This window comes from Nerophis lumbriciformis, linkage group LG33, assembly GCF_033978685.3.
Source record: "Nerophis lumbriciformis linkage group LG33, RoL_Nlum_v2.1, whole genome shotgun sequence".
Taxonomy (NCBI): Eukaryota; Metazoa; Chordata; class Actinopteri; order Syngnathiformes; family Syngnathidae; genus Nerophis; species Nerophis lumbriciformis.
The window spans coordinates 23033369-23054028 of NC_084580.2; the positions used below are offsets into that span (position 1 = coordinate 23033369).

Genomic DNA, 20660 nt, shown 5'->3' on the forward strand with positions numbered 1-20660 from the left:
CTTTTTGAAACTTTGAAAAAATTTCCGACTTTTTGACATATAGAAAAAATCCCGACTTTTTGACACTTATAAAAAATCCAGACTTTTTGACACTTGGAAAAAATTCCGGACTTTTTGACATTTAGAAAAAATCTCGACTTTTTGACACTTAGAAAAAAATCCAGACTTTTTGAAACTTAGAAAAAATTCCCAACTTTTTGACACTTAGAACAAATCCAGACTTTGACACTTACAAAAAAAACCGACTTTTTGACACTTACAAAAAATCCCGACTTTTTCACAATAGAAATCCTGACTTTTTGACAAAAAACATCCAGACTTTTTGACACTTATAAAATAATCCCGACTTTTTGACACTTAGAAAACAAATTAAAGTCTTGACAGTTTATTTCAAATCCTGCAGTTTCATTTGCTGCTGCTGTTCTCACCAGCACACTTGTGTTTCTCACACTGGTACTTAGAAGAGAATCTTTCACCACACACACTGCAACTCAACACTTTCTCTCCCTTTTTGACATTTAGAAAAAAATCCCTACTTTTTGACACTTAGAAAAAAATCCCGACTTTTTGACACTTAGAAAAAAATCCCGATTTTTTGACAAAAAAAAATCCCATTTTTTTGACACTTAGAAAACAATCTAGACTTTTTGCACTTAGAAAAAATCCAAACTTTTTGAAACTTGGAAATAATTCCCGACTTTTTGACATTTAGAAAAAATCCCGACTTTTTGACACTTAGAAAAAATCCAGACTTTTTGAAATTTAGAACAAATCCAGACTTTTTGAGACTTACAAAAAATCCCGACTTTTTGACACTTAGAAAAAATCCCGACTTTTTGACAATAGAAATCCTGACTTTTTGACAAAAAACATCCAGACTTTTTGACACTTATAAAATAATCCCGACTTTTTGACACTTAGAAAACAAATTAAAGTCTTGACAGTTTATTTCAAATCCTGCAGTTTCATTTGCTGCTGCTGTTCTCACCAGCACACTTGTGTTTCTTACACTGGTACTTAGAAGAGAATCTTTCACCACACACACTGCAACTCAACACTTTCTCTCCTGGGTGTCTTTTCATGTGTCTTATGAGGTTTGATTGGTCACAAAATCTTTTGTTGCAGATTGAACAGGAATGTGATTTTTCACCAGTGTGCGTTCCTGCGTGTCTTTTCAAATGTTGACTTTCTGTAAAACCTTTACCACAGACTGAACAGGAAAAAGGTTTTTTGCCAGTGTGCGTTCTCGTGTGTACTTTCAAATGGTGACCATGTGTAAAACCTTTACCACAGGTTGAACAGGAAAAAGGTTTTTCACCAGTGTGTGTTCTCATGTGCACTTTCAAATATTGATTTTGTGTAAACCCTTTACCACAGGTTGAACAGAAAACAGTTTTTTCACCAGTGTGTGTTGTCATGTGTACTTTCAAATTGTTACTTTGTATAAAAACTTTACCACAGATTGAACAGGAAAAAGGTTTTTCGCCAGTGTGCGTTCTCGTGTGTACTTTCAAATGGTGACCATGTGTAAAACCTTTGCCACAGATTGAACAGGAAAAAGGTTTTTCACCAGTGTGTGTTCTCATGTGTACTTTCAAATATTGACTTTGTGTAAAACCTTTACCGCAGATTGTACAGGAAACAGTTTGTTCACCAGTGTGTGTTGTCATGTGTACTTTCAAATTGTTACTTTGTACAAAACCTTTATCACAGATTGAACAGATAAAAGGTTTTTCACCAGTGTGTGATCTAATGTGTACTTTCAAATTGTTTTTTTGTACAAAACCTTTACCACAGATTGAACAGATAAAAGGTTTTTCACCAGTGTGTGTACTCATGTGTACTTTCAAATTGTTACTTAGAACAAAACCTTTACTACAGATTGAACAGATAAAAGGTTTGTCTTCAGTGTGTAATCTCCTGTGTACTTTCAAACTCTGACTTCGTGTAAAACCTCTTCCACATATTGAACAGACAAAAGGTTTTTCTCCAGTGTGTGTTCTCATGTGTGTTTTCAGATGACAACGGTATTTAAAGGATTTGTCACAGTGAGAACATTTGAAGTGAGTGTTTGTCTTATCATCTTTAGAGTCTTCATCATCAGTGTCAGGAGAGTGTGACGTTGTGTCCTCACTATCTGATAGTGGAGCTAAGAGCTTGTCTGCTTGTGATCCTCCACAGTGGTCTCCATCAGCTTCTGTTGTCATGTGTTGTGTTGAGCTGCTGCTCTTCTCCTCACTTTCACCTTTGACCTCATCATCTTCACTCTTCACAGGGACACCAGTCACTGGGAACTCCTCCAACCATTTAGGCTGACTGATGCAGTGTTCCTCCTCTTCCTCTTTAAAGTAGGGGTTCAGTGGGTCCTCCTTTTCCTCTTTAATGTGAGGGGTCAGTGGGTTCTCTTGCTCCTTAAAGTGAGGGGTCAGTGGGTCCTCCTCTTCATTTTTGATGTGTAAGGTCAGTGGGTCCGTTACTTGACCTTTAATGTGAAGGGACAGTTTAACACTATGGCTCTGTGGTGTCTCGTGTTCCTCTTTAATATGGGGGGGCTGTGGATCCTCCCCTCCCTCTTTAATGTGATGGGAATGTGGTACCTCTTCCTCCTCTTTAATGTGGTGGGGCTGTGGCTCTTCTTCCTGCTCATGAGGAAGATGTTCTTCGACGTCTGCGGGACAGGAGAAAACAAACATTCTTTAGAAAAGTCCAGCTTTGCTCAGTCACATGAGACATTGTCCTGCACCAACATATGATCAATAATTACTGTCATTTTCACATTTATCTTTAGAGACATGTCTGATCAAAAAAGGCATGAGCACAGTCAACATGTTGGCCAAAAAAGTTTTGCTTTCATTTAGACAGTGTTACCACAGTTAAACTGGGAAGAAGTAATCAGATTACTGACTACTCCTTCAAAATATAACTTCTTTACCTTATTAATAATAGTAATAATGGATTACCGTATTTTCCGCACTATTAGCCGCACCTAAAAACCACAAATTTACTCAAAAGCTGACAGTGCGCCTTTTAACCCGGTGCGCTTTATATATGGATAAATATTAAGATTCATTTTCATAAAGTTTAGGTCTCGCAACTTCGGTAAACAGCCGCCATCTTTTTTCCCGGTAGAACAGGAAGCGCTTCTTCTTCTACGCAAGCAACCGCCAAGGTAAGCACCCGCCCCCATAGAACAGGAAGCGCTTCTTCTTCTACTGTAAGCAACCACCCGCCCGCATAGAAGAAAAAGAGCGCGGATATCACCGTACGTTTCATTTCCTTTGTGTGTTTACATCTGTAAAGACCACAAAATGGCTCCTACAAAGCGACAAGGATCCGGTTCATGAAAAGACGCAATCTCTCCATCCGCACACGGATTACTATTTCACAGCAACTGATATTCCTGTGAACCGCACTGTGGAACGGGAGCACGTACGGTGAATATTCGCACCACAGGGAATGAGAAGTCATCCTTCACTGTGGTTCTAGCTTGCCATGCTAATGAAACTTCCACCCATGGTGATATTCAAAAGGAAGACCTTGCCAAAAGAGACCTTTCCAGCCGGCGTCATCATAAAAGCTAACTCGAAGGGATGGATGAAGAAAAGATGAGCGAGTGGTTAAGGTAAGTTTAAGTTTAGGCGAAGAGGCCGGGTGGCTTTTTTCACGCAGCTCTGTCCATGTTGATATACGTATGTTTGTGATTGCACATTTGCGTACATTTTGGGAGTGAACAGAGTTGTTAGAACGCTGGTTTTTAATATATTATTAAAGTTTGACTGACCTATCTGACTGTTTTTTTGACATTCCTTTAGTGCAGTTAGATGCGGCTTACAACACGGGGCGGCTTATAGGTGGACAAAGTTTTGAAATATGCCGTTCATTGAAGGCGCGGCTTTTAACCCAGGGCGCCTTATGGTGCGGAAAATACGGTAGATGAATTTAGTGTGTTTCTAGACACTCAAATTGTGTTAGAGTGAGAACTGAGAAGGCATCATTCATGCAGTCCACACATTCAATGTGGTAAGCTACATTTAATTATAATAATACTAATAACTAGATGAAGCAATTCCTGAAAAAATGGCGTGTGCATGCTCCAACGCTGAAGTTGTCATGTGTTGTGTTGAGCTGCTGCTCTTCTCCTCACTTTCACCTTTGACCTCATCATCTTCACTCTTCACAGGGACACCAGTCACTGGGAACTCCACCAGTCCTTCAAGATGATCTCCCTCCTGACTGATGCTGTGTTCCTCCTCTTCCTCTTTAATGTGGGGTGTCAGTGAGTCTTCCTCTTCCTTTTTACAGGGCAGGGTCTGTGTCAAAGAGGAAAAGGAGACACCAGAGGGTCTGTGGCGCCTGGTCTTCCTCTTTGATGGATCCTCCTTCGCCATCCTGAAGCTACACTCCTGTTTTTCAGGCAGAAGTTGTTCTTCACAGACGTCTGCAGGACACAAAATGACAAACATGCTTGAGAAATGTCCAGATTCAGTCAGTAAGTTCACATGAACTTAAAATAACAAGTTATTGTATGAATTGGCCTGAAAACAAACACACTGCTCTTTACAACATTATTCTCAGGAAAATAAGACCACTTTTTTACGAGGGGTGGGCATTATGGCCTAAAATCTATATTGTAATAAATTCCCTGCTGCCTGAGTGCAGCTGGGATAGGCTCCAGCGCCCCCTTTGATTTGAATGTCAGTTACTGATGTATAAACTTGGAGTCCCCCAAAGTATAATACACACCTCCCAGTCAACTACTAGTAACATCACTATGAGCCCGTTGACGTTCTAGAAACATAAACTGCAGCTCAGCTCGCTCGCAGTCCTGGCTTGAGGTGAAGGCTAATTCGATTTTAGCGTAACGTTAGCTCATTTTGCTGTGTGTGTGTTACGGACAGCAAAGCCCTGTCTGTCTGTTATTTCACTTGACCTTTTTCTGTGTTGATTGAGCTGTGTTGAAGCAGCAAAAGAGGGCATTATGTTAAATGAAGAGTTTCTGTCTCTGATAGTTGATATAATAATGTAAGTGCATCATTAAGCCTACATGAACTCCATGGTGTTCAGAGATGAATAGTCTCTCCTATTGCTATTGTACTATTTTTTTCAGCTTTATTTACATTAATCATTAGTAATGCAGCAGCCTGGTTTTGAATGGCAGGGTCCCTGCTATCACATGTTGATAAAAATATAACATTTACTGTACATAATAAAAATCAACTACAGGCTTCCCAAGTGCTGTAATAAATTAAGCATGATGAGTTGACTTGAAACTGTTTAATGTTGCGCTTTTTATTTGTAGAAGAAAAGTGTTGTAATTTTATTTAATCTGAGCAACAACTTGAGGCAGTTTAATGTTGATTTATGTGGACTTAAACAAGTTGAAAAACGTATTCGGGTGTTACCATTTAGTGGTCAAGTGTACGGAATATGTACTGTACTGTGCAATCTACTAATAAAAGTCTCAATCAATCAATCAAAAAAAGCACTTTATATGTAGAAAGGTTTTGTTAAAGGGGAACATTATCACAATTTCAGAAGGGTTAAAACCATTAAAAATCAGTTCCCAGTGGCTTATTTTATTTTTCAAATTTTTTTTCAAAATTTTACCCATCACGCAATATCCCTAAAAAAAGCTTCAAAGTGCCTGATTTAAACCATCGTTATATACACCCGTCCATTTTCCTGTGACGTCACATAGTGATGCCAATACAAACAAACATGGCGCATAGAACAGCAAGCTATAGCGACATTAGCTCGGATTCAGACTCGGATTTCAGCGGCTTAAGCGAAATTGAAGAAGAAACTGAAGCTATTGAGCCATATCGGTTTGAACCGTATGCAAGCGAAACCGACGAAAACGACACGACAGCCAGCGACACGGGAGAAAGCGAGGACGAATTCGGCGATCGCTTTCTAACCAACGATTGGTATGTGTTTGTTTTTAAGTGTTGTGATGTTTTTAAGCTAAATTATTGGTAAACACAGTTTATGTATAATAATTTACGTAAAACCGCGAGTAATGAATAGTTTTCATCAATTAATATATTCTGTAGACATACCCTCATCCGCTCTCTTTTCCTGAAAGCTGATCTGTCCAGTTTTGGAGTTGATGTCAGCAGGCCAGGGAAGCTAGGGTCGATATTCTTCTCTTGATCATCTTCGGTGGCATAAGGGACGGTGTGAGCCAAGACATCCAGGGGGTTTAGCTCGCTCGTCTGCGGGAACAAACTGCGCCATTGCTTGCCGTGCTACCGAGGTCCTTTGTCCCTGAATTGCTCACACACTCCGGCAGATTCAATGGGGGTCTGGCGGCAGATTTCTTTGACTTTATGGTTGGAAATGCATCTGCTTTGAGTGTCGCAGGATATCCACACATTCTTGCCATCTCTGTCGTAGCATAGCTTTCGTCGGTAAAGTGTGCGGAACAAACGTCCAATTTCTTGCCACTTTGGCATCTTTGGGCCACTGGTGCAACTTGAATCCGTCCCTGTTCGTGTTGTTACACCCTCCGACAACACACCGACGAGGCATGATGTCTCCAAGGTACGGAAAACAGTCGAAAAAACTGAAAATAACAGAGCTGATTTGACTCTGTGTTTGTAATGTGTTTGAGAAAATGGCGGATTGCTTCCCGATGTGACGTCACATTGTGACGTCATCGCTCCGAGAGCGAATAATAGAAAGGCGTTTAATTCGCCAAAATTCACCCTTTTAGAGTTCGGAAATCGGTTAAAAAAATATATGGTCTTTTTTCTGCAACATCAAGGTATATATTGACGCTTACATAGGTCTGGTGATAATGTTCCCTTTTAAGAAACCATTCTGAGCATTATCATATTTAGTTTTTATTGTATATATGTTGACCACATTAACCCTGGCAATGGACCCTGTGTGTATGTGTATTTTATGCCATTGTATACAAATTTGGTAAATAAATAACCAAAAAATTTATATTTTGTTGTTTTCTTACTGTACCGAAAATGAACCAAACCGAGGTATGTACCGAACCAAAATTTTTGTGTACCGTTACACCCCGAGTATTTATGCTTTAAAAGAAGCAGTAGAAAAATACAGAGCCCAGGGCTCTACAATGTTGGTAGGGTTTATTGATGCATCTAAGGCCTTTGACAGAGTCAACCATCTCAAACTCTTCACCAATCTGAAGCATAGGGGTGTTCTGGGTATATTCTGGCATATTGGTACGACAGGCAGACGATGCAGGTAAAATGGGGGGAGTAGTTTATCCTCTCCCTTTAGAGTTGGCAATGGGGTACAGCAGGGTGGGCTTCTATCACCAGGCCTATTTAGCCTGTCTATGTCAGTGGGAGAATGCAGAACAGGGTGCATCATGGGAAACACCTTAATCAACCACTTTGTGTCCGCTGATGATTTGGCCATTATATCCCCCAGTAGTGCAGGGTTCCACCAGCTTCTTCAAGGGGAATATTATCACCAGACCTATGTAAGCGTCAATATATACCTTGATGTTGCAGAAAAAAAGACCATATATTTTTTAACCGATTTCCGAACTCTAAATGGGTGAATTTTGGCGAATTAAACGCCTTTCTATTATTCGCTCTCGGAGCGATGACGTCACGTTGTGACGTCACATCGGGAAGCAATCCGCCATTTTCTCAAACACCGAGTCAAATCAGCTCAGTTATTTTCCGTTTTTTTACTGTTTTCCGTACCTTGGAGACATCATGCCTCGTCGGTGTGTTGTCGGAGGGTGTAACAACACGAACAGGGACGGATTCAAGTTGCACCAGTGGCCCAAAGATGCGAAAGTGGCAAGAAATTGGACGAATGTTGTTCAAAATACGAGGGTGTGGGTAAAGCTGACGAAAATGGTCAGTCGTTTGTTCCGTACACTTTAACGACGAAAGCTATGCTACGACAGAGATGGCAAGAATGTGTGGATATCCTGCGACACTCAAAGCAGATGCATTTCCAACGATAAAGTCAAAGAAATCTGCCGCCAGACCCCCATTGAATCTGTCGGAGTGTGTGAGCAATTCAGGGACAAAGGCCCCCTGTAGCACGGCAAGCAATGGCGGCAGTTTGTTCCCGCAGACGAGCGAGCTAAACCCCCTGGATGTCTTGGCTCACACCGTCCCTTATGCCACCGAAGATGATCAAGAGAAGAATATCGACCCTAGCTTCCCTGGCCTGCTGACATAGACTCCAAAACTGTACAGATCAGCTTTCAGGAAAAGAGAGCGGATGAGGGTATGTCTACAGAATATATTAATTGATGAAAACTTTATTCATTACTCGCTGTTTTACGTAAATTATTATACATAAATTGTGTTTACCAATAATTTAGCTTAAAAACATTACAACACTTAAAAACAAACACATACCAACCGTTGGTTAGAAGGCGATCGCCGAATTCGTCCTCGCTTTCTCCCGTGTTGTTTTCGTCGGTTTCGCTTGCATACGGTTCAAACCGATATGGCTCAATAGCTTCAGTTTCTTCTTCAATTTCGCTTAAGCCGCTGAAATCCGAGTCTGAATACCTTGCTGTCCATCCGCCATGTTTGTTTGTGTTGGCATCACTGTGTGACGTCACAGGAAAATGGACGGGTGTATATAACGATGGTTAAAATCAGGCACTTTGAAGCTTTTTTTAGGGATATTGCGTGATGGGTAACATTTTGAAAAAAACTTCGAAACATAAAATAAGCCACTGGGAACTGATTTTTAATGGTTTTAACCCTTCTGAAATTGTGATAATGTTCCCCTTTAACATATGCTCAGACTATGGAGTCAAGTTTGACAAAGAGTATGATGCCACAAAGATTATAGTAATGATATGTAGGACCAAGGAGGATCAATATCTTAATTTCCCAGGTTTCTATTTGTCTGGTCAAACCCTGTCTGTGTGCAACAATGTCAAATACTTAGACCACATCATCAATGACAAGATGGAGGATGATGCTGACATGATTAGACTGCTGTATGTCCAAGCCAATATGCTGGTGAGAAAATGTCATTACTGCTCTGATGAAGCGAAGGTGTACTTGTTTAGAGCTTACTGCACCCCTATGTACACAGCACCCCTCTGGGTGAGGTTCAAGAAAGAGAACTTGCACAAACTCCAGGTTGCATATAATGACTGTCTCAGAATCCTGCTCAGAAAGGCCAGGGGTAGTAGTGCCAGCAAGCTTTTTTGTGATTTAGGGATAAACACCTTCCACGCCACCCTGAGAAAACTGATGTTTAAGTTTATATGTAGACTGCAGGGGCCCGAGAATTGTTTTATTACCAATCCTATATATGGAAATACTGCAGTGTTTCCCACACATTCATTTATTTGTGGCGGCCCGCCACGAAAGACTTACGTCCGCCACAACTGGATTTTTCGGCTTTTGACTCGCTCGACCGCTCATAAAAGCAATGGGACTCTGTCTGTGAATGTACCTTGTAGTTACAACTCCGGTGCAGTAGGTGGCGGTAGCCTACTATGCATTGTAACTCCGCCAATAGCACTTAATTCACCTGGTGGGCCAGAAGAAGAAGACGAAGAAGACGAAGACGGACGGGATCAAAATACGAGGGTAATATAGCTTATAGGTAGATAGGTTATAGCTGCATCGCTCGCGGCTCGTCATATATTTAACGTTAATCCGCGATTTCACCGAGCCTGACGCTGTTTCATTAACACCGCCGCTGTTTGACTCGGAGTCTGGGGCAGACGCACGTAATAACAATCACCTGTTTTCTTACCAACGAGCTAACGTGTCCAGGTTATAACCCTGTTGTCAATAAACACACGTGGAGACGGTGCTTCAGATACTACATTAATACTCAAGCTAAAATGTCCACTGCAGCATGTGAATGCAATAAAAAGAATAACATCTGAGCCAACCAGCTGTTAAAATGTTGTCCAGCTTAATGTTTTGGCCATTAAAGGCCCTTCATTTCAAGATTTCAACTGTGATCGGGCTTTAAACATGTGGCTGACCTGTTCAGATGGGTGTAACTGCTACTGGTCAAATAATGTGAAATAGCATTTAATTTTACATGTATGCAATGCCATTTAAATGTAATTATAGATAATAATGACTGCATGGGTTCCCTCCGGGTACTCCGGCTTCCTCCCACCTCCAAAGACATGCACCTGGGGATAAGTTGATTGGCAACACTAAATTGGCCCTAGTGTGTGCATGTGAGTGTGAATGTTGTCTGTCTATCTGTGTTGGCCCTGCGATGAGGTGGCGACTTGTCCAGGGTGTACCCCGCCTTCCGCCCTATTGTAGCTGAGATAGGCTCCAGCGCCCCCCGCGACCCCAAAGGGAATAAGCGGTAGAAAATGGATGGATGGAATAATAATAAATACTGTGTAGTGTTGTAAATAGTCAACGGGAAGGATTTTAGTAAGATATAAGCCATGAGCACTACACAGCCAGAAAAAAACCTAGGCAGGACAAGTAAAAATATTGGGGCAAGTAGATTTGAGAAGTCGGGCAAGTAGAAAAATTAGGGCGGAGGGAACAGGTGAGACTCAGCAAACACTGAAAAATAAAGCAGGGTCAGATCAGAAATGCACTTTTCTCATGAAAAGGGTCCTAATTTATATTCCACACCACGACAAAACATACACCTCTGCCTCTGTTTCACTTTATGTTGCTGGTAAATAATATGGTTGTAGTAGTAGGCTAAAGTTAAATTATTTAGTACCGTATTTTCCGCACTATAAGGCGCACCTAAAAACCACAATTTTTCTCAAAAGCTGACAGTGCGCCTTATAACCCGGTGCGCTTTATTACGATTCATTTTCATAAAGTTTCGGTCTCGCAACTTCGGTAAACAGCCGCCATCTTTTTTCCCGGTAGAACAGGAAGCGCTTCTTCTTCTACGCAAGCAACCGCCAAGGAAAGCACCCGCCCCCATAGAACAGGAAGCGCTTCACCCGCCCCCGGAAGAAGAAGAAAAAACGCGCGGATATCACCGTACGTTTCATTTCCTGTTTACATCTGTAAAGACCACAAAATGGCTCCTACTACGCGACAAGGATCCGGTTCATAAAAAGACGCAATCTCTCCATCCGCACACGGATTACTACCGTATTTCACAGCAACTGATATTCCTGTGAACCGCACTGTGGAACGGGAGCACGTACGGTGAATATTCGCACCACAGGGAATGAGAAGTCATCCTTCACTGTGGTTCTAGCTTGCCATGCTAACTTCCACCCATGGTGATATTCAAAAGGAAGACCTTGCCAAAAGAGACCTTTCCAGCCGGCGTCATCATAAAAGCTAACTCGAAGGGATGGATGGATGAAGAAAAGATGAGCGAGTGGTTAAGGGAAGTTTACGCGAAGAGGCCGGGTGGCTTTTTTCACACAGCTCCGAAGGCGAACACACCTTCACTAAGACGGGCAGATAGCGCCGGTCGACATACGCCAACATCTGCCAGTGGATCGTAAATGCCTGGGCAGATAGTTTCGGTCACAACTGTGGTCCGAGCTTTCCGGAAGGCAGGATTCACAGAACTGCTGCACAACAACAGCGACACTGAATCCGATGACTTCGACGAGGCGGAGCCGGCCATTTTTGGATCCCACGCTTGCGCAACTTTTCAATTCGGACACCGAAGACGAAGAATTCGAAGGATTTACGAATGAAGAATAACTTCAGAAGGTGAGCGCTATGTTTATTTTGTGTGTTGTGACATTAACGTTCGAGCAACATTATGTTGCTATTTATTGCTCTACACCATTTTGAATTTTACTATGTTTGTGATTGCACATTTGCGTACATTTTGGGACAGAGTTGTTAGAACGCTGGTTTTCAATATATTATTAAAGTTTGACTGAACTATCTGACTGTTTTTTTGACATTCACTTTAGCGCAGCGTTTTTTTGACATTCACTTTAGCGCAGCGTAGGCGCGGCTTATAGTCCGGGGCGGCTTATTGGTGGACAAAATTATGAAATATGTAATTCATAGAAGGTGCGGCTAATAATCCGGTGCGCCTTATAGTGCGGAAAATACGGTATGCACTAATTAAAGGGGCAGAGCTTTAAGAGACATTTTAGCTTTTATATTTTATAAGATATATTTTTTGTAAGAACCACAATTAATAAATATATTTCAGTGAATAACTAATTGTTCAAATCTGTATATAAATATGTACATAAAGTGTTGTAATTATATTCCAACTCCGCGTTCTTCTTGGTCACCCCCCCCCGACCACACCACCACAAATAGATGCCTGCCTTGTGGGAAACACTGTACTGGTATCTGTGCCTCACAATACAAAGGTCCTGGGTTCGGTCCTGGGCTCGGGATCTTTCTGTGTGGAGTTTGCATGTTCTCCCCGTGACTGCGTGGGTTCCCTCCGGGTACTCCGGCTTCCTCCCACCTCCAAAGACATGCACCTGGGGATAGGTTGATTGGCAACACTAAATGGGCCCTAGTGTGTGAATGTCATCGGTCTATATGTGTTGGCGACTTCTCCAGGGTGTACCCCGCCTCCCGCCTGAATCCAGCACCCCCTGCAACCCCGAAAGGGACAAGCGGTAGAAAATGGATGGATGTTATCTGTGCCTTTTATAGAATGTGTAGAAGCATTTTAAAGTATATTTTTATTGCTGCTTATATTTATTTATTATATGTTTTTTATACTAAATATGCACAAGCATCGATTTAGTTTATTCTACAAATGGACTGTGTTATGTAACTATTTTTTACGGGTAGTTAAATTCGACAGAACAACAACCACGCGGTTGCAAGTACCAGACCGATGACATTCACACACTAGGGGCCGCCCTAGTGGCTCTCTGGAGCTTTTTTAAAAATGTATGAAAATTGGAAAAAGATAAGGGGAAAAAATATATTTTTTGCTTTAATATGGTTTCTGTAGGAGGACAAACATGACACAAACCTCCCTAATTGTTATAAAGCACACTGTTTATATTAAACGTGCTTCACTGATTCGACTATTTGGTGAGCGCCGTTTTGTCCTACTAATTTTGGCGGTCCTTGAACTCACCGTAGTTTGTTTACATGTATAACTTTCTCCGACTTTCTAGGACGTGTTTTATGCCACTTCTTTTGTCCACCAATTTTTTAATGTTGTGCGTGAATGCACAAAGGTGAGTTTTGTTGATGTTATTGACTTGTGTGGAGTGCTAATCAGACATATTTGGTCACTGCATGACTGCAAGCTAATCGACGCTAACATACTATTTAGGCTAGCTATATGTACATATAGGTGAGGGCGGACCTACGTCACTTCCGCCTGCCAATCCCCTAGCAACCGGTCGCCATATTGAATTCGTTGAAAACAAACCAGCTCACAGCGAACACAGCATTGACAGAAAAGGCATTTAACGAGGTTTCACGGCATTTTAAACTGTTCTAAATGGCGTATGATTATGTAAATAGTCTTTCCAGTGAGGCTAGGTTAAGATACGAGTTAAAATGTTCTGTAGTTGGATTAAACGACTGCCCTTACCGCCTTCCAGCAGATGCGTGGACTGATAATCCTACACAATGGCCGGACATAGAATTTGGAAATCTTTATGTCTACCTCACAAGCGCACCAGGTCGGTTGTTAGCTTCGGTTGTTATATAACGAATAAATCACATAAAAATTGTTAAATCACCCAAGGTATGTTGATAAATGATAATAAGGATGACACGGTGGCTACCAGTATCTGTATATTTATTATATCTGTAGAGAGCTCATTCAAATTCAGTTCAGTATTATGATTTATTATTTGCTGAATTACTGGAAATAGCCTTTATACCGTATGTTATTGTTGTGCAACAACAACAACTTTAGCTGTCGAACGTTATTCAGTAAAAATTCAACGGGTTCAACATTAGCATGGACGGTATAGCCAAGTTGTGGTTAAGAAGGTGGATTTTTGTTCCTTATATTTACCAGAAACGAAGTGATCCGAACACACGACCCGGGATTTTGGGGGACTCCAGTGAGAACCGTCCTCGTTTTCCCGGTGTAAAGCTGCGAGCCATTTGTCTCGTCTCTGTGGGCTTTTAGCACGCTTTGGCAGAACAAAATACGACCTTTGTTTTCCCTGTTTCCAGTTGTGGTTTGCACAACCAAAAACAACACAGTTTTTTTTGGCATTTTGGAGGCAGAATGACGGGTTTAATCAGCGCAGGTCGACAGGTTAAAGAGTAATGGCGACGGTTTGTTTTCAACGCCAGTCAGGTTGCTATGGCTCGAAGAACCCGTATGTAGCTCAGTTGCCCGGATGTCGGCCCTGCCCTATTGCATCATTATGCCTCATTTGTAGCTATATTTGAGCTCAATTAGTTTCCTTTAAGTCCTCTTAATTCAATTTATATCTCATGACCGATTCTGTTCATAACTTTTATGGACAGAATTTCTAGGCGCAGTCAAGGCGTTGAGGAGATCTGGTTTGGTGGCTGCAGGATTAGGTCTCTGCTTTTTGCAGATGATGTGGTCCTGATGGCTTCATCTGGCCAGGATCTTCAGCTCTCGCTGGATCGGTTCGCAGCCGAGTGTGAAGCGACTGGGATGAGAATCAGCACCTCCAAGTCCGAGTCCATGGTTCTCGCCCGGAAAAGGGTGGAGTGCCATCTCCGGGTTGGGGAGGAGATCTTGCCCCAAGTGGAGGAGTTCAAGTACCTCGGAGTCTTGTTCACGAGTGAGGGAAGAGTGGATCGTGAGATCGACAGGCGGATCGGTGCGGCGTCTTCAGTAATGTGGACGCTGTATCGATCCGTTGTGGTGAAGAAAGAGCTGAGCCGGAAGGCAAAGCTCTCGATTTACCGGTCGATCTACGTTCCCATCCTCACCTATGGTCATGAGCTTTGGGTTATGACCGAAAGGACAAGATCACGGGTACAAGCGGCTGAAATGAGTTTCCTCCGCCGGGTGGCGGGGCTCTCCCTTAGAGATAGGGTGAGAAGCTCTGCCATCCGGGAGGAGCTCAAAGTAATGCCGCTGCTCCTCCACATCGAGAGGAGCCAGATGAGGTGGTTCGGGCATCTGGTCAGGATGCCACCCGAACGCCTCCCTAGGGAGGTGTTTAGGGCACGTCCGACCGGTAGGAGGCAGCGGGGAAGACCCAGGACACGTTGGGAAGACTATGTCTCCCGGCTGGCCTGGGAACGCCTCGGGGTCCCACAGGAAGAGCTGGACGAAGTGGCCGGGGAGAGGGAAGTCTGGGCTTCCCTGCTTAGGCTGCTGCCCCCGCGACCCGACCTCGGATAAGCGGAAGAAGATGGATGGATGGATCTCATGACACACTATCTGTATGTAATATGGCTTTTAATTTTTTGCGGCTCCAGACAGATTTGTTTTTGTGTGTTTTTAGTCCAATATGGCTCTTTCAACATTTTGGGTTGCCGACCCCTGTACCAGACGTATAACTTCTTATACACAATACATTCAAGAATAGTGTTAATAATGAAATATAAAGTTAGTAAAGATGTGAGAGTAAGAAGTAAACAAACCTGTTCTGTGTAACACAACTTGAGGTTGTCGCTCGTTCGCCTCTTTTGTTGGACAAAGTTCCTCCTCATACTTTGCTATCGTTCTTTCGCACATTTTCACACAATCACAACACTTTACACTCACATTAGTTCCCTACTTAGCGATGTTTAAATAACTTCCGCGTCTCTTTGTTAGCAGCTAACAAGCTAAGCTAACTAGCCAGCTAAGCTAGCTGCAAGCTACCTTAAGTGAAGCCAGCAAACAGGAGAAGTGTCAAAGTGCGCTCAGACTAATGTATCCTGCTACAAACAATTATTAACCGTGTGTACTCTATTAAACAACATATATGTAAGAATACAGAAATATAATGCCCGCCTTTAGGCCTTCTCCGTCAGACGCCATCTTGCTGTGTCACCCGATCGGTCCACGCATGCGCGTATTCTACGTCACTTCCGTCAACTTGTTTTGCCACAGTTACTTACCATGGTTCTTTTGTGTCATCTGTATTTCAATAACAATGTCATAATAAACCATTACATACTAAACAAACGTTATTAAAAATACGGTATTCATTATGAAACCTCACAGATCTGTACACAACCTGAAAGATGTGTCCAGCAGCCTTAAATGGAAAATAAATCGATTTTTTAAATTAATTTATAATAAGTTATTTATTTCAGAATTCTGAAAATATAAAAAAAAATGTTGTTAAGTTACAGTAAGTGCTTCGTTTAAAAAATATCAACATTTAAAAAATAAATGATGCGATGGGAGTTAGTGGCGCCCCCGTGCGTCATTCATTACAATGACAGAAGCGTAAAAGTGGTTGAAATTGTGGCGATACACCTTGTTCATTTTCATATTCTTGTTCCCTTTTACTCTTTCTTTCTTTCTTTCTTTCTTTCTTTAGTTTATTTCGAACATGAACACACTTACATCATAATAAATCACACAATTTCATATCATTTCATTTTACATCATGCCCGAAAAGGAGTAGGGAGAAGCAAAGCTTATTTAATCCTACCCCTTTCCCACTTCAAAGCGTTTACAAATATATAGAATCATTTACTGGCCTTTTTATATAATAAAATAACATTTATGAATTAGTATACAACAGTTTTGTAATATGTATTTAATTAATTAATTCAGTCATTATTAACATACTGAGATGAAGAATATCGTATTTTCAATAAGGTTGAAAGTATTTCTCATAATTCTTCTTTTTTGTACTCTGTAAGCACTATTATTTTGAACAACCTCTTAAACTGGATCATATCAGTACAATTTTTAACTTCTTTACTTCATCCATTCCATAATTTAATTCCACATACTGATATGGTAAACGTTCTAAGTGTTGTACGTGCATATAAATGTTTTAAATTATTTTTTCCTCTAAGGTTATATTTCTCCTCTTTAGTTGAGAAGAATTGTTACTCCGAAGTAAGATATTATTTGTATACATACAGTACTAAAACATACAAGTATTTCATTAAGATGGCGCCGCTGTAGTGGCTGCTGGTGGCAGGAGCTCTGTGCTCTTGTGTCATCCTTTTGTGTTCCTGCTGTTTCCCTCTTGTTTTCATGTGGGGTTTTTGCCTTTTGGTTGGGGACCCTTTGGGACTGTGTGACAAGGGGTGGCACTTTCCTGACTTCTGTGGTGCTTTTTTGTGAACTTCTGGATCTGCCTACCGGAGACCAGCTGCTGGGTCTCTGCCACACCAGAGTTCATTTGGAGAGACTGGAGGAGATGTGGATGAAGAGACAGGGCTGCGGAGCTGGTGCTGAGCGCCGGAACGGACAAGCTTCACAGTGTCTTGGCTGAATGAGCAGGTATCGAACACCTCGGTCTCCTTGGACGCATCCTCGCTCATCCATGCGGACTGGACACTGGCCGAGAATTGCAGGGTTAATGGATTAGTAGAAGTACATTAGAGCACCTGGGGATGGGTTGATTGGTAACACTAAAGGGTCCAGAGTGTGTGCTTGTTGTCTGTGTTGGCCCTGTGGTGAGGTGGGGTTCCACCCGAGCGCAGCTGGGATAGACTCCAGCCCCACTGCGACGCTGAGAGAAACAATTGGTAGAAAATGGATGGGTGGATGTTATATTGTATCATATTATATGATATCGTATTTTCTTAATTTCACGTATCAAGGAAGCAAATTAGAACCTGGCAACTACCGACATGTTTCTATTCTCAGTTCCATTTCGAAAGTAATGGAAAAAATTGTTTATGAACAGGTCGATAGTTACCTAGCCACAAATAAACTCATGTACAAATTCCAATCCGGCTTCAGAACTAACCACTCCACTCACACATGCCTTCTCTATCTGACCGACCACATCAAACATGAGGTGGACGCGGGCAAATACTGCGGCATGGTCATGCTGGACCTTCAGAAGGTCTTTGACACCGTAAACCATGCTATACTGTTGGATAAGCTCAGAGCAATCGGATTTGATAAAACCTCATCGAGCTGGATGCAATCTTACTTGGAGGGGAGGAAACAGGTGGTTGAGTTGAACGGCACCGTGTGCCCCCCCAGGCCCGGCCCTAACCAATCTGGCGCCCTAGGCAAGATTTTAGGTGGCGCCCCCCCACATCGGCAGTGAAGTGTATATACTCACAAGAACCCGAATAGCTTTGTCTTTGACCTTTTTTTTTACTTACAACTATACCTAATATATAAAGGGGTGGAAAAGTGACTATTACCTGTAGGGCAAACATTAGCTAACCAGAAGGCAATAATGTAAACAAAAAACACCTGCTTAAAAGATCTAATACAAATGTCCCTGAGGAATGTAAGGTGGGAGTACTGTAATTACCTAACGTTACATTATTATTTTCCATAACAATTTAGCCCCCTCCACAATATTAACCCGACGTTAAAACAGAACTAGCTATTTATTGATTAGCAATTGCCGAATCATGTAACATTAGCTTAATGCTAAAAAGCCAGGTTACTATCACATTCTGTAACAGACAAATAATTTCATGTAGGCTAACGTTACCTACCTGCTACCTCTGTCTTTTTCTCGTTTCTCCTCCTCTTCTTTTCCCTTTTTTCTTCCCTGGGCACCTGACAGTTTTGGCCGTTTTGACATCTTGTGTTGGTTTTTTGATGTGGTGACGTCCAAAAAGAGTCATGATACGGGAAGGGAGGGGGCGCACCGTGCGGGGGGAGGAGGGGGGGCGTAATGTTGTAACAAATAATATTTCTATTAAATAGGCTTTACTTTGCATTTTAATTAACGTGAGATTATTTTTTGTATTTAGAAATAATAGTAACAACTTTTTTTTTTTTTTTTTTTTTCTCCAACATTTGTGGCACTGGCATGGCGCCCCCTGATGGACGGCGCCCTTAGCATTTGCCTATAAGGCCTATGCCACGGGCCGGCCCTGTGCCCCCCCCCCCCTCTCAGTAAGCTGTGGAGTCCCCCAAGGCAGTATATTAGGGCCTTTGCTGTTCCTGATATACATAAACGACATGTCATCGTCATGCGACTGTGAATTGTTTTTGTTTGCGGATGACTGGGCCCTGCTGGTATCAGACAAGGACAAGTCACAGGTGGAGAAAATCCTCAGTGCTGAACTCTGTAGAATTTGCACTTGGCTCGCTGACAACAAGCTATCCATACACTTGGGTAAAACGGAATCCATCCTGTTTGGGTCCCACATCAACCTTAAGAAAGTCAATGACTTCGTTATAAAAGTGGGTGACATTGTTATCACTAGGAAGGATGAGGTCACCTACCTAGGTTCCATTCTAGAGGCTAATCTTTCCTGTGATAAAATGGCAACCAAGATAATCAAAAAGGTCAACCAACGAACGAGATTTCTCTATAGAATCTCGTCTTTGGTCAACAAAATCACCATGAAGATTCTAGCGGGAACTCTCATGTAACCCTTTTTCGATTACGCATGCACCTCCTGGTACCCCAGCACCTCCAAAACCCTCAAATCTACACTCCAAACATCCCAGAACAAGCTAGTCAGATTACTTCTAGACCTCCACCCCAGATCCCACCTCACTCCTACCCACTTCTCCAAAGTGGGCTGGCTCAGGGTGGAGGACAGAGTAAAACAACTTGCACTGAGCCTGGTCTATAAAATCCGCTACACCTCCCTGATACCGAAGTACATGTCAAACTACTTCCTTAACGTAAATGACCGCCATAACCACAACACCAGGGGGAGCTCCACTAACCACGTTAAACCCAGATTCCGAACTAACAAAGGTCTTAACTCATTCTCTTTCTATGCCACATCAATGTGGAATGCGCTCCCAACAGGTGTAAAAGAAAGGGCATCTCTATCCTCCTTCAAAACCGCAATAAAAGTTCACCTCCAGGCAACTTCAACCCTAAACTAACACCCTCCCCGCATTGGTGTTAATAATCTAATGTAAACAATCAAATGCAGATATTTTTCTTATGCCTTCTGATCTCTCTCTCTCTCTCTCTCTCTCTCTCTCTCTCTCTCTCTCTCTCTCTCTCTCTCTCTGCCCACTACTTGCTGTCCATATCCTACCAAGTCAGACCTACACTGTTCCAATATCCATTTCTCTGTTCTTAATTGTTGATGACTGATGATAACAACCAAACCCCACACACACACACACCCTGGATTGTAAATAATGTAAGTAATTCAATGTGATGATCTTGTGTGATGACTCTATTATGATGATAGTATATATCTGATAGTATATATCTGTATCATGAATCAATTTAAGTGGACCCCGACTTAAACAAGTTGAAAAACTTATTGGGGTGTTACCATTTAGTGGTCAATTGTACGGAATATGTACGTCACTGTGCAACCTACTGATAAAAGTCTCAATCAATCAATCAAAACTCTCTCTCTCTCTCTCTCTCTCTCTCTCTCTCTCTCTCTCTCTCTCTCTCTCTCTCTCTCTCTCTCTCTCTCTCTCTTTCTCTTTCTCTCTGCCCACTACTTGCTGTCCATATCCTACCAAGTCAGACCTACACTGTTTCAATATCCATTTCTCTGTTCTCAATTGTTGATGACTAATGATAACAACCAAACCTAACCCCCCGGATTGTAAATAATGTAAATAATTCAATGTGATTATCTTGTGTGATGACTGTATTATGATGATAGTATATATATCTGTATCATGAATCAATTTAAGTGTACCCCGACTTAAACAAGTTGAAAAACTTATTGGGGTGTTACCATTTAGTGGTCAATTGTACGGAA

At 41.9% G+C, this 20660-nt stretch overlaps 4 protein-coding genes across 6 annotated transcripts in view; 1 reads left to right on the forward strand and 3 right to left on the reverse strand.

Moving 5' to 3' along the window:
* The window catches only part of LOC133575717 (uncharacterized), a 215002-nt gene that overhangs the window by 156776 nt on the left and 37566 nt on the right, over window positions 1-20660 (reverse strand). The window lies entirely within an intron of this gene.
* LOC133575695 (uncharacterized) overlaps window positions 1-20660 on the forward strand; it is a 196419-nt gene that overhangs the window by 78729 nt on the left and 97030 nt on the right. The gene's annotated exons all lie outside the window — the stretch shown is intronic.
* LOC133575751 (uncharacterized) overlaps window positions 1-20660 on the reverse strand; it is a 381675-nt gene that overhangs the window by 70468 nt on the left and 290547 nt on the right. The window lies entirely within an intron of this gene.
* LOC133575680 (uncharacterized) lies at window positions 183-15889 on the reverse strand. Of its 2 annotated transcripts, none has more exons than XM_061928403.1 (3): window positions 15462-15889; window positions 4145-4438; window positions 183-2668 (listed from the first exon to the last, which is right to left on the reverse strand). In XM_061928403.1, exons 1-3 carry the CDS (start codon window positions 15553-15555, stop codon window positions 966-968), a joined length of 2091 nt encoding a protein of 696 aa, XP_061784387.1. In that variant the 5' UTR covers window positions 15556-15889; the 3' UTR covers window positions 183-965. The 2 variants fall into 2 exon arrangements, with proteins under 2 accessions (XP_061784387.1, XP_061784388.1); XM_061928404.2 differs by having other exon boundaries at window positions 187-2668; window positions 4151-4438; window positions 15462-15888.

Excerpts from the sequence above, each read along its gene's own strand:
- LOC133575680 (XM_061928403.1), bottom strand. The coding sequence starts at position 15,555 with ATGTGCGAAAGAACGATAGCAAAGTATGAGGAGGAACTTTGTCCAACA. Across the intron at positions 4,439-15,461 it reads AGTTGTGTTACACAGAACAG|ACGTCTGTGAAGAACAACTT; the intron begins GTTTGTTTACTT and ends TGTGTCCTGCAG. Across the intron at positions 2,669-4,144 it reads TGATGAGGTCAAAGGTGAAA|ACGTCGAAGAACATCTTCCT; the intron begins GTGAGGAGAAGA and ends CCTGTCCCGCAG.